The 17,532-nt window shown below is 41.4% G+C and overlaps 1 protein-coding gene across 2 annotated transcripts in view; it reads right to left on the reverse strand.

Annotated features, from left to right (window-relative positions):
- Positions 1 to 17,434, reverse strand: part of RPRD1B (regulation of nuclear pre-mRNA domain containing 1B) — a 33,840-nt gene extending 16,406 nt beyond the window's left edge. For both annotated transcript variants that reach the window (XM_019539510.1, XM_019539509.1), the window contains exons 1-6: positions 17,186 to 17,434; positions 15,438 to 15,567; positions 13,692 to 13,825; positions 6,545 to 6,657; positions 3,013 to 3,139; positions 1,669 to 1,844 (exon numbers count right to left, since the gene is read on the reverse strand). In XM_019539510.1, coding sequence (XP_019395055.1) covers positions 1,669 to 1,844; positions 3,013 to 3,139; positions 6,545 to 6,657; positions 13,692 to 13,825; positions 15,438 to 15,567; positions 17,186 to 17,336 — 831 coding nt within the window. In that variant the 5' untranslated portion in view covers positions 17,337 to 17,434. The remainder of the gene's footprint in view (positions 1 to 1,668; positions 1,845 to 3,012; positions 3,140 to 6,544; positions 6,658 to 13,691; positions 13,826 to 15,437; positions 15,568 to 17,185) is intronic.
- Positions 17,435 to 17,532: the final 98 nt, after the last annotated feature.

Consider the following 17,532-nt stretch of genomic DNA (forward strand, 5'->3'; position numbering starts at 1 on the left):
GTTGCCAATACTCTTGTCTATACCAGTTTTAAGTTTCAAATAAGGTGCCTTGCCAGAAGTGTCCTTAAAAAAAAAAAAAGATAAGCCTAAATTATAAGGGATGTTGGCTATTTATCATACGCTTTAATCTGAAGTTGCAACTGCCTAAGTTTCCAAATGAGCTTCAGCCTTGTTCAAATGGACAGGTTTTGAAACACAGGCTGTGGAGCCCATTAGGAAGCTCCTTGGCTTTTTATTTAAGTAAAACAAAAAGGCAGCAACGTACACCAAGCTACTCACTAGAGTTAACTATAGCATTGAAGATGACAAAACAAGACTATGGCATGTGGTTTCCACGAGCCTTACTTGATGACAAAGTCATCACATACCAAAGAGGATTTTTATAGCCGCTTTCATACTCCTATGTGAAACTGTTTTTATAATTAAAAAAAAAAGAAATCACAAGAAAGCCACTATAAACTCAACTCTCAGGCTTTAATCTCCTGAAGCTAATGAGCTAGCAAATGATGCAACTATCCAGCAGCTGATAGTTTTGAATGCAGCAATTCTAATTCTTCTAGCTGATCTTAACTTGTGATTGCATATACTGCTCATCCAAAGACTTTCACAGGTTAGCACGTACAGACATGGAACAAGGATCTGTGGTCAAAATGCAGTTCAACTTAAATGGTACCACCCATGATTCTAGAAGACAAGCTGTGACGAGGGCAAAGCACTGAACTGTTCTACATTTGGGTCTCCTTTTTGAAGACTTTGTCCTCTACTGCAACTCATGTCCCACCCAACAGCAGCTGTTCGTAATCAGCAGCAGCCAACAGTGTAGAGGAAGTCCTTAATGTGTCGCTGAGGGGCAGTTCAACAGATGGCAGAGTGACATACAACCAGAATTGTTAATTAAACTCCCATATTAGTCCCAGGGAATTGTACTGAAAACATTTTCTCCACAAAAGAACATTTCAGTTAAATGACTGTCCGCTGTTGCCCATGTATGTGCTCTAGGGCTCTGGTCACTGCTGACTTCCAGTCAGAACAGTCTCACTTTTACAGCAGTTTCTTGCCCTCTGAGTTCAAACTGGCTTTGGCATGAAATCTGAGCTGTCATTTCCACCACAAATTTTCATTCATGGGTAAAGGAATTAAAAATGCTACATTTTTTTTAACCTAAGCTGGGTAGGTTGTCAGACACTAAGACATATCTGACAAGTTCTCAAGAATTAAGACCTAGAAGTCAAATGAAGGGCACCCAACAATAGAAAACATACTAAAAAAAGAAGCATTTACTTGCAGAGAGAAGTGCATAGCCACTTGACTTTTGTGGGGTAAGGGATTTCACACAGAAACAAAAGACCAGCATGAGGCTGGACCCCAAACCAGAAACATCTGTCAAATAAAAGCACTCAAACATATGCAGATTCTAGGCCTTCTTTTTCCATTTGCTGTCATGTTTCTCAAGGCAATGTGTGATGGACTGGTCAGCTGAGTTGAGTGGTTCATAACTTAAGAAAAATATTTAACGGCTGTTTTCTTCCCCATAGAAAACAAAACTGTTGATAACTCACTAATATACGTGCTAGAACCAAATGCTCACTTAAAAACCTCTTAGCTTGAAGTCAAGCACGAGTTTGGTGACAGGGTAAAGTGTCTAGCATTGCTCAGAGCAGTACTCACTTCTAGCTTTTTCTCTTTCTCTGTCAATACATCCTTCTGGTTCTGCGTGTATTCAATCAGCATGCGTGCCAGCTGGCGCCGATCTTCCAGCTCTGCTGCCAGTCGCCCATTGTATTCTGCTAGTAACAAACATGCTTCATCCACAGTCTTCGAAAGACGTTCTGCTGCCTCTTTGTCTAGGTGCAAAGGTGGTAAATAGTTTACATGACTCCGTTAAAATGCTTTTATTCAGTGACAGAAAGGGGCTGATTCACCAACTGCATGCACAATCATCACTCATTCATAAGTGTTTACCAGGTTTTGTAAAGAAATAGGGTCCTAATCAAGAAACATTTCAGAGGTACCTGCAAATGGCTAGGACTCTACAGAACCTGAGGATGAAGGAACATTTTAACAGAAAAGAGTTAATATTTTTCGCTTTTGCAAATCTGGCAACAGAAGAGCCTGTATGATCTGTTAAATTACATCAAAATATTAACTTGCATCTACAGAATTTAGTTTCCTACATCATGGGGTACTGGCATTTATGCAAGATGTGCACTGTTTCATGCATTTTTGATCTATAAATATTCATCAATATGCTGAATACAAGCTTGCCTATAAATGCATACCTGTCCTTCCCACAACTGGACAGAGTGGGCACATATACATGTGCAATTAATGCTTTTTGACTTTACTGCACAATATATCTATCTCCATATGAAGGTAGTAAATTTACTGCACAGTAGGCTAATTTACTGAGCAGTCAGTGCCTGCATGTGTAGTGCAGCCAGGGACTCCACATTCTCAAGAGCCGATAAGCTATACTTCGCAAAGAAGCCTAAATTAAAATTAGAAATACTTACAAGAACAAGAATCAAATCAGTTCTGTCTGCATGTCCTCCCAGTTTCTTATGACAACATTTTCAAACATGGTTGCATAAAGTCAAGCACCTATATAAAATGATCAGGTTTCCAGAAGTGCTGAGCTTCTGTTCCTGTTGCAAAGGGAGCTGTGGGTGCTCAGTACCTCTGAAAAAAATCAGGCCACTTATTAAAATACCCAAATATGCATAATTAAGATGCTCAACTTTAGGGAACCAAGTATGAAAGTTCTGGCTCTTGTTTCTTTACAGTATTGCAAAATGAGTCTGCTAAAAGCTATTTGAGAGACAGCAATTAAAGGCTCTTGGAAATACATAGCTTGCTTTGGGCCAAGGGAATGGATCGGAGACTTGCACCTTTCCTTTCAATTACATGCCAGAAGATTTTACCTGTAAACTGTCGGGAAATTTAAGACTAACACCCCAAAAGCATATGAAATGTATCCAGCCAGTACTTGATGGTTACTGCACTCTCTCTTACCTGTAATCTTCTCCAGTAGCGACACATCTTGAACTTCCTGTGGCAATGAAGCAATTTTCTGCCGTACTGTTGCATCTCCTGATGCTGCATTTTCCAGATCCTGAAGGGCTTTGATCAAGTCCTCAGTCTGCAGGATAGAAATATAAAACACAGAACAATAGGCTGCTTTTAAATGGAGCACCAAATAACTGCACTGCAGCCAAGTTTTAAATATTACTAGTGCTATGCAATTTGCTTTAGATGCTGTCATGGCATTATGTGCTGAAATTATTTACCTTTTATGAAGTGCTCTTCACTGTCCTACTTCCTTTTTTTCCCCTTAATGCTGCAATAACTTACTGTGCAGCACTTCACTAAACTCTAAAATAGCCCAGATATATTGACCTTCATATAAACACACTCAAATCATCTTAATTGGGACACCACAGTGGATGGTCCCTCATCCAATTAAAACCATTTAAGACAAAACCGGAAGAATTAACACCATACTATTAAAAAAATAGAATTCTTCTATGCATGTCACCTCTGGATATGGTTTTATTTCTTTTAAACACAGTATTCTTCCTTTAAGGATTGTTCCTTTATCCTGCCTTGACTGAGAAGCAAGCTTCCAGGAATCTTTTTATTCAACTGTGTATGCACAGCTTGAGACAATGTGGACAGGGCAGTTTTTAATCGAATCTCTGGGATCTGTAGGCCACATCTGCTTTTAAGACACTTTTGGAATTTCATACCTAACACCTGGCTAAGCACCACTTAGTCACTTGGCACCAGCTAAACGCTACCTTTATGGAGCACTCTCTCCTGATTGAGCAGCTGCCATTACCATTCCCCTCTGGCTAAACTGGTTCTTCGAGAGTCTATCATAATTAAGTGGACTACATTGTATTCCATCAATCCCACTCTGCCAGTTTCATTTAGTTCTTTGCAACTTCCAGCAAAAGACACATCCACAGAAAAAAGGTCATTAGTGCAATCAAATGTAAACCCAAGGTGTTCCCACTAACCTAGCAAGAAAAGGAATCTGGGAGAGAGAAGCATTAAAAAGAGTTCAAAGAGGGAGAAAGACAGACTGGCAGGAAGAATACAAACATATGCAGTGAGGAGGCTTACCTTGCATATAGGTATAGTGCCTAATCAACCTAATTCCTTCTATGGCAGGGTAACCATCCTTATGGAAGGGGGACAGAAAAGAGCTGGGGCAGTTATAGAAGTGGGTGAGACAGATGACACTTCTCTTTCACACCGTTTTCGGTGATGTTTTCATAAGTACACTCGGATAGCAGGGTCCAGATGAGACTACTATCAATGGTGGATAAGTAACTGTCCGAATAACAATACCTGAAGAATAGTAATCAATGGTTTGAAGTCAGAATGGGAGGAGGTAATTAAGTGGGCTTCCTCAAGGGGGCTGTGCTGGGTCCAGTACTGGTCAATATACTTGTTAATGGACTTGAGTATATATTCATGAAATCTGTGGATGACACCAAGTAAGTGGGTTAAGTGGCAACTTGGAGGACAGGATTAGGATTCAAGAGGACCTTGGAAATAAAATAGGATGAAATCCAACAAGGACACAGGCAAAACACTACTCTCCAGAAGCAGCTATCAAATGTCTAAATGAAAAATGGGAAACAACCAGGCTGCCGATCTGCAGGGAAGGCTGTTGAGGTTATAGTGCCTTGCAAATTGAATAAGATACTGTTACGAAAAGGCTATTAACAAAAGCATTATAAGCCAACTTACAGGAAGTCATTTGTCCACACTTGAGCCCTGCTGAAACCTGATCTGGAGTAAAGCGTCCATTTTTGCTCACCACACTAAGCATGTGGACATTTTAGGCACTTTGAGTGGGGAGGAGGGACCCTGCTGCTGCTCCAAAGCACACAGCAGCTGTCAGCAGCTGTTAGGTCTGCAGGTTCCTGTCTTGCAAGTTAGCTAAATCACCCTAACACAGACCCAAATGAAGTGAGGTTAAAATGGGAGCATTTTTGCTACATATGTATTGCCACATAAATCACTAGATGTAACACTCACATTGACACAGTTTGTATCTGTATCCTTTGATATTGATACAATTGTTACTTCTGTTGATACCTCAAAAAATTAGAAAAATTGGACAGACTCAGAGGAGACCAACACACATGAAAAGAAGTCTAGAAAATATGACCTATGAAAAAAGGTTAGAAGAACAGGGATTATTTCGTTTAGAGAAGAGAAGGCTGAGGGAGGAATCTGATAACTACACAAAAAGGGTGTTAAAAGAGGATGGCAATCAATTGTGCTTTAAAATCCACAGGAAACAGGGCAAGAAGCAACAGGCTTAAACTGCAGCAGGGGAGATTAAGACTGGATAATGGAAAGAGCTTTTGACTTGGAGGATGGTTAAGCACTAGAACCGATTACACAGAGGTTATGGAATCTGTCCCTGGAAGTTTAAGAGCAGGTTAGTCAAATATTTGTCTGGAACGGCTGAAACAGAATTATCTCCGCCTGCAGCAGGGGGTGAACTAGATAACCTCCTCAGATGCCTGCCAGCCCTAGTTTTTTTTTATTATTCTTCTTCCAACAACACCAACGTTTAATCTCTAGTTTAAATTAGATGGGGTTTTATTGAGGTATATACACAAAATTTCCATTCAAAGTGTATAGATTTCTGAAGGGGAAAAAACCCGCTCCCTTTCAATGCTTCATATGACTTGAAGGGTTAAAAGACATCCATGATTTCTAGTAACTGACAAGTAAAGCAGGTATTATCGAGACACACAAAAGCTATAAGGTACCTAGAGGTGCCAGTTCTTATTTTCTTAGCTCATGCCAATTTCTGAACAGACACTATCCATTTGGCAGATGCTTTACTAAACTTTCAACGCTTTCAAATAATCATAGCTTTAATACATGGCCAATTTGTAGCCTTTAAGGAGGAGGGTTTTGCTCACATTTATTCCATGCCATTCTCTTCCCATCACTAAACACCAGTGACCCAGTCTCTCAAATGAAGGTGAAAGTCTTCTAAAGCGACCTTAACATTCATCTTCTTACAAACCCACGTGACACTGAGCTTTGACAAACACAGGGTACACAAAACTACCTCTTAGCTTTTCTTGTTGAGCTAAATTCTCCCCAAAATCTAGAGTGAACGTTCTTAAGTCAAAATACACCACTTCAGAGTTCACAAGCCACTGGCTCTTTTTTTTTTTTTAAATACATTCCTTTAATTAGTCTCTTATTTTGTTTTACTGGCAGTATCATAAGGATCTTGGCTGAACCAAGAGGTCTGCCCAAGGTTTGACTTCAAGCTTTAAAAATATTAAAAAGCCTTTCACACCTGGATGCCGTACTGCCTTCTGTCCACCCAAGAAGACTTGACCTAATGGTTTTAGGACAGGAAATTTATTCAATTCCACAATGACTTCCCAAGCCTTAATTGAACATCTCTCTTAACTAGATTGTACTTGTTAATGGCTCCACCTTGTGGATGCATCTTTGCAGAGGTCACTTTCATAATTCATCGTCAGCCTTCCAGACATACCAGCAATGGCCCAGCAGTGGGGTCCTGGGGTGAGTAGCTCCCAGGGTAATCATCATCTTCTTCCTCTTGGATCTGCTGAAATGTCCGCTTCAGAGACTTCTTCTCCTCTGTAACTGAAGACCCGCATAAGTGTCAATGTAAGACCTTCAAGTTGGCCATCACACCTGCATACTTAAACAAAACCTCTTTCTACATTTTCAACAAATGACACCGTCACAGCTTCTAAAATCCACCTACAATTTCATTTTCTTTAGAACATCCATTGCTTTGAGGATCCATCACTTTGAGGATGGTCAAAAGCATTTGAGTAAAAGGAAGATTGCTTTAGTCTGCATGGATGTCATGGCGGGTACATGCGCCATGCACACAGAAACGCAATGTTGCTGCCAGCAGCACTCATGGCTGTGCATGCCTTCCTTCACCAGTACACATCATTCAGGAAAGGACTCTGCATCAGCAGGGAAAGGTGACAGCCATAGGAATGCGTGTACCAAAAAGTACCCCTCAGTTTGCCTTTTTTTCTCTATATGTTCATCCACACAAGGGATGCCCATGATGACTTGCTCAGCAATGCTACTTCCAACTTCCTTATTCAGCATGTCAAATTGAGCATCTGATTTAACTGTCCCAAAAAAGGTCACGACTCAAACGTATGAGCTACACTCCAAGAAGAAGCCCTACAAGTCTCAGACTCCCCTAAAGTAAGCAACTGATTCTGTCTAAGCATTAGCAGAGCATGCTTTGCCTCAAGAGGGAAGAGGTAATTTATTTAACGAGCAGGAAATCTTAATGCAGTCAGTAACCCATTTAAAAAATGTCTTTGAGAGGAAAAAGCCTGCCCTTTAGACTTATCACCAAAAGCCACAAAGAGCCTCAATGGTTTACAAAATGGCTTTGTTCTGGGAAGATAAAAGAACAGAGCCTTAAGAACATGTAGTGTGTGTGGAGTCTAGCCTCCCCAGGAGAGTCATGAAGTTTAGCAAAACTACTGTTAAGCATATATATTGATTTACGTGAAAACCCCAAACCATTTTTTTAAAAACCAAAAGATGCAGCCTGAGAAAAAATTCTTCAGTGGCAGGCTTTCCACAGCCCTTTCTTCACAAAAAAAGGTCTGAATTCTAGCCACCTTGCAAGCCAAGGTCCTGGCTACGAAAAAATGCTGTTTGACCAGAGACACAGTTATCTACATGCTGCTGGATGGGAGGAAAAAGCTGCATAAAAACAAACCTGCAGGAGACAGGCAATAAGCAGGTAGAGCAGCCAGAGGAGCTCTAACAGAGCTCATCAAGAGTCCAGAGTGTTTTGAAGACACTAAGCAGCCCAAGACAAATGGAAAGCTAAGTTCAAGGGTTAGGTCTTGGTTCTATAAAATGATATCAGAGGGGCTGAGAAGCAGTAGAGGTGCTTGGATGAAGGCATCAGGATGAATTGCAGAAATAACGCAGCCATGAAGAAGTTGTCATTCCTTGAGCTGTCCTGACTTATCTTTTCAGGAATTAGTGGAAGGGGAGACAAGGGATAAGACTGGTTCTTCTCCAAGGTCAGAAATGCTTCTGCCACAGATGCTGGACTTACTCCACCCCCAGAGCAGGACTATTTGCACCAGGTCTATGAAGGGAACTCCCCATTTTAGCAACCCTAAAACCGTAACTAAAGAATGAAAGTATATCTGGGGATTTGGTTTCTCGGAATTCTAGGATTGTAAGTATACTATGAGAAATAATAGTAATGATTCAAATTTAACCTTTAGTTGTAATTGTAGCTGTTTTTGTAATACTAATTCTTGTAGCATTGTTTGGGAAGGAAGTGCATTTGAAGCATTGTTTCTAATCTATGTAGTTACTGTGTTTTTAATGTTTGTGGTTTTTCTTAAAGCTAAGCAGCGTTATATACGTAGTAAGGAGTTTTAATAAACATATTAAAGGAGTAAAAATCGTGATCATTGTGAGAATGAACACCTCTCCCCACCAGCATACTAATTTGAACCAATATATCATGTGGGACTTCTCTCTATCCTGTAAACCCATAAGAGACAGTCTATGAAGGGAACTCCCCATTTCAGAAACTCTTAACCTAGAACAGAATCCTATCTCCTACTAATAAGTGATGGACCTTTCCTCTTAGCTGATCTGCTGCACACCACATTAGACCTAGATGTGCATTGCCTTCAAATGCAAGGGGCAGGGGACCCTCCTTTGTCTCTTTATACACTACATAAATCCTGATGGACACTACCACAGCTGAGATATAGCGGCCCAGAGAGGCAGGAGTCTTTTGCAGGCCAGCTGAGTTCTAGTACATGTATGTGCAAAAGGCTCTGCAGAACATGAAGAGATCCCAAACATGCTCGCAGCCCCACATAGATGCATCAGTCAGAGTCTTTGAAAGTGGCAATGGATGAAACAGTACTCTAGCAGGTGTACTGAGGATCTGTCCACAAAAGCAGAGATGACCAGTACCCCATCTCTAGTCTGTTCAGCCATTCTTAACTGCACCTGAGGAAATCAGAGGTATAAGTATGCACATAGTCACTCAAATATGAGCTACCATGGAAACCAGAAGATTGCAGCAGATACTTCATCAAGTCTTAGACATGGTCAAATGAATGAAATAACATGACTCACTGAGGAAAATCCTATTTCTTTGCCAACCTTGAGTCCAGCATGGCTCCTACAAATCCTGTGGGTTGTGCAAAAGCAAACACAAGTCTGGGAAATGGTTGTTGTACTACACGAACATCCCTGGCAGCTTTCCGCAATGCGTGACTTCAGCTCAGTCATTGTAGAGATGGGAATGTACTTTGAGGTCTTCTCCCCTTTGGAGAGCGGCTCTGACAGTTGGGCTTTCAGAAAGTAACCTCAGAGCTGTGAAAGGGCAAGCAGTAGGACTCTAAATGAAACTCTAAATGAACAGCGAAGCCCATTGACCAGGAAAAGCAAATATGGACAGATGTGGAAGGAAAGGCCCTACGCGTAGACAACTAACCAGTAACAGAATGATTTCTCAGGAAAAGTTTGCCATCCAAAACTCAGAGCAAGGGAGACATTTCTTGAGAAATCTGAAAACTAGATTTTTCTGTTTGCTCTTCTTTGGGATGAGGGAGTGCAGGAATGAAGGCCTTACTAAAGAAATTGGAAGACTCTTCCTCCACTACCCCAGAGGACAGGTGACAACCAGTACCCTTCCTCTGGGCCAGCAGCAAGGACTGAGACAGGTGCCATGTCCCATCTGGAGATTGCTACTCTCAACGTATGCCCCTGCTTAGGCCTGAACCATCAATTGGCTGAAGAGCACCGACTAGAAGGTTCAAAGTGCTTCAAGGTAGCAGGTTTTCCTCAGGCCAGAGGGTCTCTTCACCCCAGAAGAGCACCAGTAGAAACAGCCTGCTTCTGAGATCTACTCACAGATGCTTAGTTTCTGTCAAAAGTGTCTGCAGGGGACATCACAGTTCTTTTGTGCCCTTCAAGATGGGTTACAAATAGCATACGTATTTGGGTCAGGAGGCTCATTCTGCTCAGCAAGCAGCAGTAGAGGAATTTGTATGAGGACCAGTCAGAGGGATAGCTGTTGCACAGGCAGGATTTGAAGCTTGGAAACCTGTTCTCTGCCATCAGACCTTAGCCTTGGTTTTGAAGAAACATTTAGAGAAAGTAAGAAGGGAAAATATTGTTTGTTTTTTTAAAGCCATTAGGTTTAAATGAAAATGTAAGACCACAGTCAATCAAACTATAATCCACAAGCAAGAAAATGCCAGGGATTTATCAGTGGAAGAGAAGGAACAGAGCTGCAGTTACAGGTGCTCTGTCCTTCACATGTGCTGTCGAGGACAGAGGAACACAGTGCACATGCATAGCCCCAGTGAGAAATGCTTGCTAAGAGGAGCCAGACTTGCATGTTCAGAATGCATGCAGACTGATAGAGACTGGGAGTTTTAACCGTGGCTCAGTTAGAGAAGAATCACTTTTATATTGTGCTGAGAATAAATACAAACTCCTTAAACACAGAGTGCCAAATTTCAAAGCGCTATAGTAAAAATCTACTGGCCGTGGCCATGCACCATCCACTTCAACAATGTGTTTGAAGCCCCTTCATCAGTGGGAAAAGTTTGTGGGAGTTGATACATCATTCAAATTGACTGATGTATTAGATGCCTTATGGTATAATACAAGAGTGATACACATTAAACATAGATGTCCAAATACATTTGTTTGTAGATAAAGAAAAATATATTGTTCAAGTTCCCCCAAGAAAACTTAAAAGGTCTCCAAAATGAAAAGCTGCCCTTAACTCATAGGAGATGAAACCTATGAAATAAATTTGTTTGGGAGAGAGAAGACTTCAGAACCCTCCTCTCCTCATGCATTAGTCTCCTTAACTCATACATTATACTTTGTACAATGATATGTATCCAACATGATTTAAGTTTATTAGAAATTAATTCCTATTCTTTCACAAGGAAGTTTGAAGGGAAGAAGAGGGAGTCACATCAGTTCAGCATCAGTGCACAATGGAAACTAGTATTTCAACGAGTCAGAGTGCTGAACACGGAAATTTTTCCTTTTCCTCGTGTGTTACCACATCGGGTAAAGTCTCACAACTTGGTAAGCACTCTGGAATTTATTCAGAACCATCCTGTTCGGCCAACAGCCTCTATCCAACCAGGCTCCAACCATGACTGGCTTTTCACAGCACTGCATTAAATAGTCACAGGATTCTTTTCATTGACCTGCTGCACTGGCTAAGAACAAAAATTATCATCATCGCAGCATCAAATGGTCCCAGGAGTTTCAGAAACTTTCCTTTAATGGAGCCACCTTCTACCACATTGAATACACTTATACTATAAATTCCAACTTATTACATCCATGGTAGTTTATAAACCCAGAAACTGTTAACGTCACAGGTTTTTAGGAATGCTAATATTACACGTACAGTTTCTATAGCCACAATCAATCTTGTCCTTGAAAAGCCTCAAAAATAAACCAAGCAAGAAGTTCGCTATATTCCTTTATGATCCATTCAATCTTTGACCTGGCTGCCAATTTTCATGAAGGCATTTGTGATGTAGATAAGTGCCCAGTAAGAGTTGGAGAAAAGCCAATTTATAAATCGCACGGCTGCAGAAATTCTGCCACAGTAAAGCTGGTGTCAGTTGCTACTAACCCAAGCAAAAAATGAACCGGCAAAACCAAAAACAGAAAATCTCCATGTTCTAGAACAATCTCCTGAGCTTCAAATAAAAACTGCACAACATGACAAAGGAAAAAAAAGTAACAATTTTTACACTTCTGAGAAACTTTGAACCAGGCTTTTCTAATTAAAACACTGGATGAAAACTCGGCTTCCAGAATTTTGGATATGTACAATGAAGCTCTTAAAATATTATTCCATTAATATCTACAAAGTCCCGTTACAGTTAGAAAGATCAAGTAAATATGAATACTATTTTAAGTTCAGCACACATCAATACTACATTTAGTGTGGCAAAATATCAGACATGCTGGCTTTTAGAACAAACGCAATGCCATTTTAGTTGGATTTAAAACAACAGTGACGTCCATCCAGGGTTGCAAGCAGGGTAACAAATGGTTAGCCATAAAACGTATACCACAGCAGCACTGGCTCATTTGAACAGGAGCCTAGCTAGGCAACCCCTTTGTAACCGTTCACCATTTTAAGAAACCTACCCTAACAGGTATCTTTTGCAAAGTGTCCAGGACACCACCCTTCAGGCTATTTTGGATCAAGTGCCAGTCTCAGAGGACTCTGGCTAAGGCCTCTTCCCTAATGAGAGGGATTCAGCTTGGCTGTCTTTGCTGACCTTAATTGGGAAGGCTCTGCTGCTGGGAAAGTGGTTTTGCCTCAGGAAAGTCATTTATAGAACTGTAACACATTAAAAAAGCCTATTGCCAGGGGCACACAGAGCTGGCAAAGAAACAGAAATAGGGTTTAATGGAAATCTGACGATACACCCTTAATACTACTTTCTGAATCTTACACAGAGTTTATGTTAAAAAGGACAATTGCATATGCTGTTGGAGCTAGGTCATCATCACCTTCTTACTGATTCTGTCTAAAGAGGTCACGTTAGAAGAGAGGGATTACATCAGGCACAGATGTGTGTACAAGAAACTGTTTCTTAAGCAAAACTGACAATTTGACAAAGGTACCCATGACATACTAGACTGGTTTTCACTGAATTAGGAAGGAAGAAGTAAGTGCATTGCACCCAGGACTGAGCCAAACTTCCTATAGCAAATATGGTCCCCGACAAGGTAACTGGATAAAACTTGATCAAAGAAGATGCTGTTTGTTCTGTCTTCTAAGGAGCTACTATGGGTCAAGGGAGACTCTCGAATGCAACCTTTGCTGCACAGTGGACTGAAAGCTCTTTTTCCACTGGAAACCATTTGTGTCCAACCTCCTTCCTTGAAAATTGACTAAACAACAACTATCCAGTTCTTCTGATATGAAAGAGAAGTTAAGACTCGAGGGTCCACTACAGCAGTGGAACTGAAAAGAACAACAGACTCAATGCCCTGCATCACTTTCCAACATGGTTTATTACCATGCCATTTCTGTCCACCAAAAGCCATTTTTAAATCCTGGTGAATTGTAATGATGATGCACAATGAAATGAATCCAAATGCTACAGCTCAAACCATGGCAGATAAACCACCTCATCAGGTACACACCTGTTAACTATCAGAGCACTTTAGAGCTCTACCTGTTATCACATTATCTGCAAGGCTGGATCATAACTGCAACTGCCCGTCTCTTCAGGGAGTACAAAGACCCCAAATTCATCCTGCAGCCGGTAATACCATAACAAAAATGGTTCCTTAACACCAACACAGACCGATCCAGAGCGTGTCCATTTGCACTGAAGAGCTAGAAATGACTGGATGTAAGCCCCTAACAGAGTCAAGAGTGTCTAAGCCAAAGTAAATCTGTCATCGCTATGGATCGAGAAGCTTAAAGCCATCTTGGTGACTCCAACACCAGGCCCAACTATTGCACTAATTCTCAAAGCTCACAATGTCTTAGCTGGCTTGTGTATCAAGAGTCGCACTAGGAAATGGCAAGTAGTTAACCTTTCAAATTAGGCTTCTCTGTCATTTAAAAAAAAAAATTATGCTTTTACCTTTGGTTTGAGGGCTATTTGAGTCCTCCATAGAAAGTTTCAGCTGCTGTATGAACTCACCGCCATACACACTCCTTTCTTGCCAGATGTTAAGCAATCGTTCTAAGGGCTTTTTGCAGCCCTCATCTGCCTCTCTGTTCAAAAATTAAAGAACAGTTAAAACCTGGATAAAAAGCACAAGCACATTTTAGAAAGCCATCTTGCAAATTAGAAGTTGCACTCATCACAGGATATGTGAGCTTAGGGACAGATTTTCTTGTCCTGTTTGGTGTAATCTATACAACATAAAGAGATTCCCTTAAGGTGGGATCAAATTATATAAGAGTACTCTACTCTATTTTCCCAGATTAAACACAGGCTTGTGAAGGGGAAAACCCCAGTATCTTTTTGGTGTTGTAAAAGCAACTATGAAAACCCACAGATTTTTTAGCAGCTTATAATGCTCAATTTTCGCAATTCAATCAATGACATCTTAGTTAAAAAGGAAATTATTATGGTCATTAGGCATTCAGATGAGAATTTACTTATTAAATGTCACCTAAACGATCAAGACTTCCTAGTAATATAAAAGAGATAGTACTAAAAGTTACTTCATTATCCAAAACACAGTCACTACATTCACTTTAATTCCCTTGTGCACCATAAACTGCTTGGTTCAGACTAAGCTCTTCTCCAAATAGTATCATAACAGGTCTTAAGTAGCTGGTGCTCCATCCTGTGACAGCTAATATTTTTATTTCACCTCTTCCTACTCCTACACCTCCCCACATACAAAGCTGCCCTTTCCCCCCCAGTGATCCATCACATGACAATTGTTATAAAGCTAGCAAAGCCTAAAGATAATTTGACTCCAAAATCTTTGATCACCTACAAACACATTTAAAAAAAAAAATAAAGTTCAAACAAAAGCAAGCACAACACGTGCAAGAACTGCTGCTAACCCACTGACCAGGTAACATTAAAAAAAAAGAAAGTTTACATACAATTCTCTGTTGGGAATAACCAAGACAGTAACATTTCATTCCTATATATAAATTGCCGAAATTAGCCAGTCCTTGAATTTGCTTAGATTTATTAGCTTAAATATGAAGAGTTTTTAAACCACATTTTGTCTAAAAACCAAATACTACCACTCGATTAACAGCACAGAAGCAGCAAGCTGTAACGGGAGCTAAATGTGTTCATATTAATACAGTGATGAACATGAATGATTTTGAGACTCCTGCTGGAAAAATTTGAGTCTGGCAAATTGACCAGAGATATAATAGTAAGGAAAACAGAGGTCTGTTTCCAACTTTTCCACTGAGGGGTAGAATCACATAATTAGTGACTCTCCTAGAGGCTTATCTGCTTTAGACAAGTCACTTAACCACTTGATTTTACCACCTTTAAAAGTGGGATAATTTCCCTCTCTAAACAGAGCTGTGAGATTTCTGGATGATAACTGCAAAATATTTAAAGTACAAAGGAACTGACTGCAAAGAAAAGTTGTCACTACACAATTACATTATAGAATGGAACCAGCCTCCCACAATGTCTCTCATGACTCCTAAGAGCAAGCATAATTAATAGTTTCTATACAGGCAGAGTCAGAGCTGAGTGCCTAGTAAAGACAGGCTAACTGTTCCAGGCACAACCCCCTACAACTGAAAAGCACTTTAATTCAAAACTTGTGGAAAAGATGGGCTGGGAGGGAAGGGGACTGGGGAAAAGGAAGAGGAATGAATTAACGATCAACCAACATACCTGGCAACATGAGAAAAAGCGTCCACAAGAACCGATTCAAATTCCCTAGTGAATTCAGGACCCTTCCTCTTACTGTTCTGGATGACATCATTTGCTAAATATAGGAACGTAAGCTTCCTACTTGATTTTGCTGGGAAAGGATAGAAGACAAAATTTACTTGTACTTATTTTTCATTTCATGTTTTATTATTTTACCGGAAGGCAACTGTACATTTCCCAAAATTGTTCACACTTCTAGAATAAGTGGCAAGACATTTTCCCCATTTCAATCTTGCCAGAGTTGTAAAAGTAGATAATGCTTTGAGTCACATAGTTGTTCAGCGATGTATTAAAAAAACAAACAAAATGGTCCTGATAATATTGCTATATACCAAGGCATCTTTCAACTCCAGATCTCAGACTACTGCACGCACATTAAGTCTTGAAAACACACATATGGATTAAAATGGAAATAAGACAATGCAACTTAATGCAAAACAACAGACACTATGTGTTAACTAAGTTTGTTGAAATAGTGGTTTTTAGTTTTCCACAAATCTGTGTAAATTAACATCTACCCTGGGATGGAACAGCTTGAAACTGGGATCTTGTATTTAAAAGAACTGCCTCCATCCCAAAAACTCAATAGATGCAACCAATTAGCAATGAGTTTTTTTAAATGGTCTACATTCAGTGTTTCCATCCTGTACCATAAATCAATGCCAGTAGACCTCACACTGCCCCAGGCAGAACCTCCAGGAGAATCTTTTTTAGAACAGGTTTAAAACTATACTATTGCAACGTAATGGCTAAATCTTCACACACAGAACAGTCAGGAAATTCAGTTACAGTTTCCCTGGCAAGTCTAACTGGGTTTCTTCAGAAACACAACCTTGCTATTTACCACAACAACAGATGCTTTAGGTAACGCTGGGTTAGAAAACTCCAACATTTGATTTCCCGGCAGCTGAATGCAGGATGCAAAACTATTACATTTCTGCAGATTTTAAGCATCCTCTTTTAAAAGTGTTACTAGCAATTCCAAATAGGAACACATACAGCACCGCGCATGGGCTGGTTGGGCAGCAAGCATCAGAGGGAAAGCAACAAGCACTCGCCCAGTTTCGGGGGCCACGAGCAACAGCGGTGAAGCGCCCGTTCTCGTCAGTGCAGGACACTGGAGCGCACTGGTGTCTCCAGCATGAAGAGTATGAAAGAGTATGAAAGATGCAAGTATGATCATATATATATATTCCCCCCCTATAGCCCATGCTGCTGTTTTTACTCTGCCCATGTCCCCGGGCCTCGGAGGCCAGGAATGACCTGGAATAGTAGCGCAACTCCAGAACCCGCAGGCGTGTCCCTCACACGCTCATGCTAATGCATACTTCAGGGGGTCTATTTTACCACAGTTACACCAAGCAGGTCCTATTCTTCCCCAATTTTCATTTAACCAGCAACAAGTTTGGGTCATCTGGTGCTCGGTTACATTTTCAACTGGAAGCCCTGTTGCAGGTAGTGACGAGCTGGTTAAGCCAGGAGACGCCAAGGAAGCCGGACACAAGTTTCCTAAACCCTAAATGAAGCATTTCTCTGCGGAGCGGCCAGGAGAAGGAAGGCCGCGAGGCTCCTCAGGTGTCACTAGGGGGTGGGGATATTGCTCTTAGAACCACTAGACTAAAAAAAAGTTTAAGTGACCCTCACTCATTGCTCCTTCTGCCACCATTGAGGCCAGCCCCGCTCCACCCACCCCCCGCCGCGGCGCCTACCCTTGCGGAGCTCCCGGTGCCACACGGAGACGATGGGCCCCGCGTGCTTGCGGTGGTGGATGAGCCATAGCGACAGCGTTTGCACGCTCTGCTGTGAGTTGCTGAGCTCCGACAGCTTCTTCTCCAGCGCCGACTCGGAGAACGAGGACATAGCGCCGGCGGGGCCGCCCGCGGGGACGGGCCCTCAGCAACAACAACCCGCCACCGCCGCCACCGCCGCCGCCACAAGATGGCCGCCCGACCTGTCACCCCGCCACGGCGTGTCAAAGGGCACCATGCTACGGGGCGCCAAAAGGGACAAGACCCCCCGGCTACGTCCGCTTCTGGGCCCGGCCGTTGCCGCCCGA

The sequence above is a fragment of the Crocodylus porosus genome, unplaced genomic scaffold (assembly GCF_001723895.1).
Source record: "Crocodylus porosus isolate Cpor-Errol unplaced genomic scaffold, CroPor_comp1, whole genome shotgun sequence".
Taxonomy (NCBI): domain Eukaryota; kingdom Metazoa; phylum Chordata; order Crocodylia; family Crocodylidae; genus Crocodylus; species Crocodylus porosus.